This window comes from Haliotis cracherodii, unplaced genomic scaffold, assembly GCF_022045235.1.
Source record: "Haliotis cracherodii isolate W230 unplaced genomic scaffold, xgHalCrac1.p SCAF_6, whole genome shotgun sequence".
Classification (NCBI taxonomy): Eukaryota; Metazoa; Mollusca; class Gastropoda; order Lepetellida; family Haliotidae; genus Haliotis; species Haliotis cracherodii.
The window spans coordinates 26,605,012-26,615,945 of NW_027266319.1; the positions used below are offsets into that span (position 1 = coordinate 26,605,012).

The window sequence follows — 10,934 nt, forward strand, 5'->3', positions numbered from 1 at the left end:
GCAAGCGGGGTGTAGTATAGGTGAGGTGAAATGGGGTTTAACGTCGCGTCCAAGATTATTGTACTTATATAGCGACGTGCATATTGTTGATTTATATGGTGATAACAGAAAGAAGCCAACTGTACATGTCGGGGTACGAATATAGTGTTGATAGGATTAATTACAGATGATTATAGCTGCAATGTTCTATTGTTTTATGTTTCATTGTAGGCAGATGGGACGATGTATCTTTGATCTCTGTTGATTGAGGGCTTGTGTCGGTGGAATTGAACTGCTTCTGCTAGTTATCTTAACTGTTACTTACCAACTTTAAAAAATGCCAATCAAACATCGGTTTTCGCAAATCACCTCGCTCATGCACATATTGAAATTGTCAAACTCGTTTGAAAAAAATGTGATCACAGATCATTCTCATCAGATGTGGCACGTATCCCCCAAAAGTAGTTATATGATCGATGTATGGAGCTCGAATCTCACTCTAGATTCGGTAAAGAACACAGCGCCTCTTGTTTAATAGTTGACTCCCCATTATGTCGAACAATATTCTTGCAGTTCCAGCACTAGGTGTCTACATTTCACAACTTCTCAAGTAAAATCAAGCATGCTCTTTCAACCATGATTTCAAGGAACGTCATACGACTCTTGTCCAGAAGCTGTTTGATAAAGGCCACAACATCCAAGGCCTCAGTAAAGTTTCAAAACGTTTTATGGTAGATATGTGGAGAACCTTCCAAATTTGACATCAGTGACAAGAATGATGTCCGATGCAATTCCCTAATTTGACTTGTACCAAAAGTTCCCCTGGTTTTTCAGGTGAACAATTGACTTGCCGTTGCATGTGTTTGTGACGGGTGCCACAGGTGGGGCAGGATACGCTCACCTTCTCGCCATCACATGGTATCATCACTGTTTGATAGTGATTCATAAACACATGCTAATGGTACAGTCGGAATCGTACAGTCGACTCTGCTTTTGGCAGAGATTTCTTATGAATATGGAAAAGGTCACTTTTGTTTTATTGTCTAACGCCGCACTCGGCAACATTCCAGACATATGACGACAGTCTGTTAATAATCCAGTGATTGATGTTGTGAGGAACGATCCACGCCGCCCTGGGGTCCAAGTCTTACCTGGAATCTTCACGCGGAAAAATATTTTCAGGCCAAACATTGTCACGTAGAACCCAATATTAGGTTGTTGTTGTTTAACGCCGCACTCCAATATTCCAACTATACTGAATCGCAAAAGAAACGTCACCCCAAGTAACATTGCATGAAAAGTTGTCATTTAAATATCTCGGTAATTTTTGTCAAAGTTTAACATTACCTTGTCCGGAAAAATGAAATTTGATGATAAAAAAACAAAGCAGATGACAATAAAACCGATAGCCCAAACGCATCACGGCAACGGCCATGGTAACCTCCGTGCAAATTGAAATACACATGCGTTCCCCCATTTCTTGCCCTATAAAAATCCACCCAGATCGGATAACATTCATTCGTTATTGAATTGCTACTCCATGCCAAGATTGACAAGAAATCAGCGACAACGAAACGAAGTTTTTAAAAGTAATTAATAATGTACAGATGGTTTCATTAAATTCAACATTGCATAAATATTCAAATCTCTGTCAGTATGATTCAAAATGTTTGTTTATTGTTCAGGGCGCCTTCTACATTTTCAAAGGCGTGGTTTACTTTCGGGTCAGGGATTTTCTACGTGTTGTGTTTCTCGCGGCCAGACCCCTCGCATCGCCGGCAGCACATGCACAGCAGGATGATGAACATCTTCCCGAGGCAAGAGAGTTAACTGACTTTAAAAGTCCAGTTTCCACCCTTGCCGAACTAGGCTGGAATTCCTGGGCTCGATCGTAGCGCCACCAGTGGCTATTGCGAGTGATGTCCTTTCTATGCCTCTCCGATTGACCAATCAGATTCAACCTCTCGTATCACATGCATTTGCTTCAAACAAAACGGTGGCGCCCAGTCGAGACGATCTGATTGATAATCAAGATCTATATTGTGATAAAACGAGTCTTACATCGCGAAGTGCATCAAATCACGTGAGCACCTTGACTAAATGCATGAAAAGATTTAGAAAATATCTGTTGACAACGGGTTAGCGGTGCACATGTTTTGCAAATCCTGCAGTCGACCGAAATCTGCATGACACTTTACGAACCGGATTTCGATTTCAGTGCGCGATTTTGATTGGACTATGCATAGACTCGTTAGTCCAGCCAAAGTGTAACTCCATAATACCAGCCTGGTTCGGCAAGGGTGGAAACTGGACCTTAATAGTCAGTTAACTCTTGTCTCGGGAAGATGGATGAGGAACTGCAGGGCGCACATCCCGATCAGGCAGCCGACCATAGTCCAGAACACGTCATGCCGTACCACTGAAACACAGAACACGTCATGCCGTACCACTGAAACACAGAACACGTCACACTAGTACACAACTGACACACAGAACACGTCATACTGATTCACCGCTGAAACACAGAAAACGTCATACTGATACACCACTGAAACACAGAACACGTCACACTGGTGCACTACTGAAACACAGAACACGTCACACTAGTACACAACTGACACACAGAACACGTCATACTGATTCACCGCTGAAACATAGAACACGTCATACTGATACACCACTGAAACACAGAACACGTCATACTGATTCACCGCTGAAACATATAACACGTCACACTGATGCGCTACTGCAACACAGAACACGTCATACTCATTCACCGCTGAAACACAGAACACGTCATACTGATACACCACTGAAATACAGAACACGTCATACTGATACACCACTAAAACACAGAACACGTCATCCTAATACACCACTGAAACACAGAACACGTCATACTGATACACCACTGAAACACAGAACACGCCATACTGATACACCACTGAAACACAGAACACGCCATACTGATACACCACTGACACACAGAACACGCCATACTGATACACCACTTAAACACAGGACACGTCATACTGATACACCACTTAAACACAGAACACGTCATACTGATACGCCACTGAAACACAGGACACGTCATACTGATACACCACTGAAACACAGAACACGTCATACTGATACACCACTGGAACACAGAACACGTCATACTGATACACCACTGAAACACAGAACACGTCATACTGATACATCACTGAAACACAGAACACGTCATACTGATACACAACTGAAATACAGAACACGCCATGCTGATGCCCACTTTAAATCATAACACGCCATGCTGGTTCCCCACTGAATCTATCCCTGAATAATACGTAAAGGTTTGCTTCGCATACCAGAGCAGTACCGAAGGTCAAATTCGAGTTTAATAACAGCATATTTCAGAATTCGGGACAATAATAAAGAATGTTCTCAAAAACTTTAAAAAATGAGTTTGTGCTTAGACACTGTGGAAGTTTGGACTTAAGGCAACATCAGGGCAAGAACTTCTTAGTCTTATGTTAAAAGTGAGCTGATTCATCTGGTAGGGACGTGATCTGAACTTACTTAGGTTGGATTTTGTCTTGTCTGCTTCATTGTTTTTGTCTGATCCACCTGTCTTTGGCTCATATATCACTTCCGGACCAAATCCCGAGCATCGAGGCCAGTTCTTTGGCTGAGCAGGGTGTTTGTTCTGAGCCTCGTTGATCATCATCGCCATCCCGTCAGCGTTGTGCATCTCAATGTGAAAACGTTAGCATCTATCAATAAACAGTTAAAGGACAAATAAAGTGCGTTTTACGTTCCCATCTGTAACAAGATCTAATTTTCATTTCACTTGTGGTGATATCACATTGTAATATCTAAAAATACCAAGGATTGTGATTAAATGAGACATGGAAAAACTGTAATAAAGAACTTTGCAAATCAGCCAGCCAGACACGACAGGAGGAATGTCTTTTCAAGTTTTTAGCAATTTGTATGAAACACTGGTTGAAACTGCAATGTTTTCTTGAGCAGCAATGTGGAATGTATACAAATACAAAGCGATTAATACCCTGCAACACTAGGCATGCCATTTTGTTCCTTGGAGTCAGGAAAATACCTCTCATCTCGTTGTTAATGGCGGCATAGGGCTCAACTCATCTTTTGTAAATATGCACAGAGGCGTTTTCATTTTTTGTTTGTCTAATTCGAACACCAACAGCATATGATAGAATATGTTGTAAACAATTTATCTGGTCCCAAAAATATAATAATATCTTGTTTTTTTAAGGTGAAATAACTGGTCAATTTATATGTTGTTAATCATATTATACAATCTACTTTTTCAAAAAGAAAGAATACTGACTTAATCCAAGAATGTATTATTAACAAATATGACGATAACTGGAGAAAAGATTTATGGGATGATTCTAATAATATCAATGGCAACGAGTTAGGGATTTGTCCACATTGTTTTAGTATCTATAATGTTCGCACTGTTGAAGATGAGAGGCACTTTTTAATGTCATGTCCTTTTTGTTCTGACTTAAAAGATGAACTTATCCACGGAATTATGTATCTAACATTTAACGACTGTTGAAAAAATTATTCAACGTACATGCGACAATAAATCGTCGTTAAAAATATAAGCGTAAGAGTTGTGTTGTTATATTCTTGAAAACACCCACTTTTATGGAACACTGAACCAGGGGCTCGTTACACAAAGTGATCTTAGCGCTACGAATATCATAACTCCCATATTTAATCATTAAGCGCTAATATAGCATTGGAGGAACTCGCGGAACACTCGCGGAACACTCGTCAATGTGTCCTCGGCTGCATCAACAATCTCATTAAAAGGTGATATTTATCTTTGATACGATAACTGCCTGCAGGAAGATATTACAAACCTTTTAACCCGACTTCATGTCGCTTCCACCTTGATTTGTAAATTTCGATTTTAACAAAACTACACCTATCACAAATATTACATCGGTTGTCCTCCCTTTTAGGTTTATGTCATCGCTATATAACGTATCCCCCCCAAATATATCGTTGTCTTTCTTATTTTTATTCGGAACTGGTCGTTTATATTCGTTCTTGAGATACAAACAACAGATCTGCTCTGAATGCTTCACTCTCGCTCGAACTGATAATTTTGAAGAATCGTCCCTGATTCACTGAAACTTTACCTGTCACACCTACGGTTGGTTTGTTATATTTTCACACTGAGAGAAAAAGATCTGATTTAAACGAGACTGCCTTCAGTGCAATTGTTGAGAGCGGGTGAACATTTACTCCTTCATTTAATAGCAGTATTCCAAACATAACATGGCGGGAACACTTGAAATGTTCTTCACACAGTGTACCCATGAGTGGAATCAAACCTGGTTACCAAGCTGTCGCACTAACCACTAGGCCAACCTACTGTCACAAGGATCTCCTAATATCATTGTTAACGTCATAATTCCCGTTTGCGCAATAGAGACTTTCAGTAAGGTTTGCTTCCATTGCTTTATGTGAGGTCAGCTTATACCCCCGCTCACTTACCCAAGCATCGGCCGCGAGTCAACTACCCGCAGTTTACAACAGTTCTACTGGGTGGAAAACATATTACATGGACTAGTATTGAGGTTGTACACAGATGGAATAAAACACCGACGCTCCCATGGTTTTACGACATGCGTGATATGTAATATCCACATGGGTTGAATATAAAGTTGTGTCACAGCGGACCAAACATACTCTGTCGCTCTACTTTAGTCCAATGTACACTACTCCGTGTTTTGAGGCGTGTGATGCGTGTTCTAAATGCTTAAATAAACAGATACACAATCGCCGTGTACGCCTGTTGACATAGCCCCTATTAACTGGGCTGTCAGAATGCAGGGCCCCGACAACGTCATTCACAGCCGAAGTACAACCTTGAACTTGACAAACGTTCAAAGTCACTGGCGCATTCTGGGTCACCGCGCGTCACGTTCTCAACGTGTTCTGTAAGCCTTGTGGTTAATGTGTTCGCTCGTCACGCCGAATGACTGGATTCCATTCTCCACATGCGTACACTATGTGAAGCCCATTCAGGTGTCCCCGTCATGATATGGAGTATTGTTAAAAGCCGCATAAAATCATACTCACTCACTTTACATGTTTGTTTATTTGTTGTTTAACGCCGCACTCAGCAATATTCCAGCTATATGACGGCGGTCTGGAAATAGCCGAGTCTGGTCCAGACAATCTAGAGATTGATATCATGATATCGATCTACGCAATTGGGATACATTGTATGATTGACATGCATCAACCAAATCAGCGAGTCTGACCACCCGATCCCGTTAGTCGCCTCGTACGACAAGTATGGTCGTTTTTACGTCAAGCATGGGTTGTTGAAGATCTATTCTACCCCGGATCTTCACGGGTCTGGTGTTCACGGGTCTGGTGTTCACGGGTCTGGTGTTCACGGGTTCACTTTACAGGTGCCTTATGTTGATGACAGAGGAGTTACATACTAGTGGGGGAGTGGCATCACTGGCACATTACAAACATATTTCTTCGGCTCAAACACGGCTCTATTTATATGATATTTTAGTGGTGGAATTAGGTACTCGGCGGTTTAGAGCTAATATTTGCAGATGATGATGTTTTCTCTCATAAATATATAAACTTGGTAGACTTCTGGCTAAAGAACCAGGTTTATTTGATACGTGAGAAGCCATTCCTCGTGTGCCAACCGTAACATCGCTTGAATATTTCTAAGAGTTCATACCAAGCTCACTCACATTCCTCTCGAATATGCCAGTATATATTGCAACGTACAAACTAGTCATGTATTTACATATTCATGTCCCACGCAACATGCTAATATCAACCTTTCAAAGGCAGTTATCTGGGAAACGTTGTCATAATAGGAAGAAATTCGTGATTAGCCTTGACTCCAAACGAGCACTTCTTGATACCTGCTCGTATCAGGTGGCCCAGTAGTCAAAGGTGCCGCAATTCACTTCGCAGAGTTGCGTCCCTTGGGCACGCCAGAAACCTATGATTGTGATTTCGGAACCCGGTTCGCATCGATAATGTTTCCTGTTAAGGCGACTTTTAGGTACAGACCCTTATGAGGTTGTCAAGCAGCCGGTAATAGAATCTATACCGGAATTCATCCTTACAGTAAATAAAGAAGTTGTTATCCATAAATTGTCAGCTAAGTATAGGTCCACTCATTTTGGACCAGCACTTTTGTCAATCACCTAAACATTACTTGCCCATATTAATGGGCCTGTTATGAGCAAACATAACCCTGATACTAGTACTATTCTCAGGTGAAATGTCTGGTGAACTCACGGGTGAAATGTCTGGTGAAAAGTCAGGTGAGATGTCTGGCGAAATGTCCGGTGAGATACATTAGGTGAAATATCCGGTGAGATGTCTGGTGAGGTATCCGGTGAGTTTTCTGAGGAGGTATTTGGTGAGATGTCTGGTGAAATGTCTGGTGAGATGTCTGGTGAGATGTCCGGTTAAATGTCTGGTGAGATGTCCGGTTAAATGTCTGGTGAAATGTCCGATGAAATGTCTGGTGAAATGTCCGGTTAAACGTCTGGTGAGATGTCCGGTTAAATGTCTGGTGAAATGTCCGGTGAGATGTCCAGTGAAATGTCCGGTGAAATGTCCGGTGAGATGTCTGGTGAAATGTCTGGTGAAATGTCCGGTGAAATGTCCGATGAGATGCCCGGTGAAATGTCCGGTGAGATGTCTGGTGAAATGTCTGGTGAGATGTCCGGTGAGATGTCCTGTGAGTTGTCTGGTGAAATGTCTGGTGAAATGTACGGTGAGATGTCTGGTGAGATGTCCGGTTAAATGTCTGGTGAAATGTCCGATGAAATGTCTGGTGAAATGTCCGGTTAAATGTCCGGTGAGATGTCTGGTGAAATGTCTGGTGAAATGTCTGGTGAAATGTCTGGTGAAATGTCCGGTGAAATGTCCGGTGAGATGTCTGGTGAAATGTCTGGTGAAATGTCCGGTGAAATATCCGATGAGATGCCCGGTGAAATGTCTGGTGAAATGTCCGGTGAGATGTCCGGTGAGATGTCCGGTGAAATGTCCGGTGAAATGTCCGGTGAGATGTCCGGTGAAATGTCCGGTGAGTTTTCTGGTGAAATGTACGGTGAGATGTCTGGTGAAATGTCCTGTGAGATGTCTGGTGAAATGTCCGCTGAAATGTCCGATGAGATGTCTGGTGAAATGTCTGGTGAAATGTCCGGTGAAATGTCCGATGAGATGTCCGGTGAGATGTCTGGTGAAATGTCTGGTGAAATGTCTGGTGAAATGTCTGGTGAGATGTCTGGTGAGATGTCCGGTTAAATGTCTGGTGAGATGTCCGGTTAAATGTCTGGTGAAATGTCTGGTGAAATGTCCGGTTAAACGTCTGGTGAGATGTCCGGTTAAATGTCTGGTGAAATGTCCGGTGAGATGTCCAGTGAAATGTCCGGTGAAATGTCCGGTGAGATGTCTGGTGAAATGTCTGGTGAAATGTCTGGTGAAATGTCCGATGAGATGCCCGGTGAAATGTCCGGTGAGATGTCTGGTGAAATGTCTGGTGAAATGTCCGGTGAAATGTCCGGTGAGATGTCCGGTGAAATGTCCGGTGAGATGTCTGGTGAAATGTACGGTGAGATGTCTGGTGAAATGTCCTGTGAGATGTCTGGTGAAATGTCCGCTGAAATGTCCGATGAGATGTTTGGTGAAATGTCTGGTGAAATGTCTGGTGAAATGTCCTATGAGATGTCCGTTGAGATGTCTGGTGAAATGTCTGGTGAAATGTCTGGTGAGATGTTTGATGAGATGTCCGGTGAGATGTCCGGTGAAATGTTTGGTGAGATGTTTGATGAGATGTCCGCTGAGATGTCTGGTGAGATGTCCGGTGAGTTGTCTGGTGAGATGTCCTGTGAGTTGTCTGGTGAAATGTCCAATGAGATGTCTGGTGAAATGTCCGGAGAGATGTCTGGTGAAATGTCTGGTGAAATGTCCGGTGAAATATGAGGTGACCTTATAGGGCGAAAATAGCGTTACGACTGTCGCAAGTCAATATGCAAGTGATTTTGTTATTATGACATTGATAGCGTCCAGAATGTGTTGAAAGGGTTCCCTTTCAGAAGCGATATATACTAAAACACTGTTTGTGGTCGTAGCACAAAGCTTGCGAAAGATACATTCATAGCTCTGGCGTTGCATTTAGACACAATAGTCGCTTTAAGTTGCGTAAAGGCGCTGAAGTTACGACAGTCGCAGCGCTGACATTGCGTTAAGACTCGGATGATACGACAGCAGTACCACCAAAGGTGCGTTCAGACACGAGAATTACGACAGTCGTGGCACTTAAACAGCGTTAAGACTCAGGAGATGCAACAGTCGTAGCACTTAAGCAGCGTTAAGACTCAGGAGATGCCACAGTCGTAGCACTGATGTTGTGGTAAAACACGGGAGTTACGACAGTCGTAGCACTGACGTTGCGTTAAGACACAGGAGACGCAACAATGCTTATGTCGCAACAAGGAACAGTAGGCGTTCGAAGATTGTGTTACAATAACGGTAGCGATCTAAAACAGTGCTTAAGTGCAAATCGATAGTTATTAAACAAAGGCCATCGAGGAAAGAGATAGTCTATCAAGGCACTCTCTTTTAAATAACGATACTGCCTTCAGCGCAATTATGTGTGTGTCTGTCTGTGTGTGTGTGTGTGTGTGTGTGTGTGTGTGTGTGTGCCTTTCTCTGCCTCCAGTATTCCAGGCAATATCCATATGGGGTGGTGGATTGATGGGTGCATTAAGTTTGATCAAAACGGACCAGACAACCTCAATCGCTCTACTGCAGTCCCATGTACACTACTCCGTGTTTACACAATCGCCGTGTAAGCCTGTTGACATAACCTTATTAGCTATGCCGTCAGAAAGCAGGGCCCCCACAACGTGCATTCGTAGCTCAAGAACAACCTTGAACTTGACAAAATGAGCAAAGTCACTGGTGCATTGTGGGTCACCGCGCATCACGTTCTCTGCGTGTAGACCTTGGTAGATGGAGAAAACTCACAAGAGCTGATGAATAGTATTATTTATTTAAATGAGAATTATTTGCTCTCTATAGATCTCTACACATTCCCAAATATTATTGTAAGTTCCCCAATACCCATACATTTGGCAAGACTACTTTCCAGCAACAGCACTAAAAACCCTCAAAATTTATGAAAACAAACCCTATATACTCAAGAATGAGTTGAAAAACCCTTCATCCTGATGTTAATATAAACGTGCAAAATATGTATACAATGTCTTAAATTGTTCTTTGTTTATTTATCTAATGTTAACTATATATTATAGTTTTGTACCACCGTGGGTGGATTTGAGTAAATAAATGAATCTGAAACTGTGTTCTGTAAGCCTGATCTAACTTATAAACGGTGACAAAAAAGGATTATATTTTGTTGTTAAAACGAAACACAGCAATAAATCAATTTTCTACTTTGTTGTCAACACGCGACGCTGGATCATTAAATTTGCCAAGTAGTTTCAGTCACTATGTCCAGAGAGAAACTCACATAATTAGCAACACGCCGATGTCTATAAGCTATACACTGTTAAAGTATAATTGTCGTGTAAACTTGTTGATATAGTCTCATAAACAGGGATGTTAGAATGTAGGGCACCTACAGCCTGCTTGCGCAGCTCAAAAGCAATTTTGAACTTGACAACGCCGAACGCCAGATTAGAATATCAGAAAGCCCAAAAGCCGAACACCGATTCTGCCGTGAATGCAGTGAACCGTGAATGCATACCGTCTTACGATATAAACGAGGCATACCTAAAAGCATTAGTAGGAATTCGTTTTATGATAAAAAAGATTTATACAGAAAGTGAGTGAGTGAGTGAGTGAGTTGGGTGGAGTTAACGGTGGTAACAATAATTTGTTCCAAGCACCTACGGTATTCG

The 10,934-nt window shown here is 42.1% G+C and overlaps 1 protein-coding gene across 1 annotated transcript; it reads left to right on the forward strand.

The window, feature by feature from the left end:
* The first annotated feature begins 8,397 nt into the window (after positions 1–8,397).
* On the forward strand, positions 8,398–8,991 carry LOC139446333 (chondroitin proteoglycan-2-like). The gene has a single exon (XM_071227678.1). The coding sequence runs from the start codon at positions 8,398–8,400 to the stop codon at positions 8,989–8,991; it is 594 nt and encodes a 197-aa protein (XP_071083779.1).
* Positions 8,992–10,934: the final 1,943 nt, after the last annotated feature.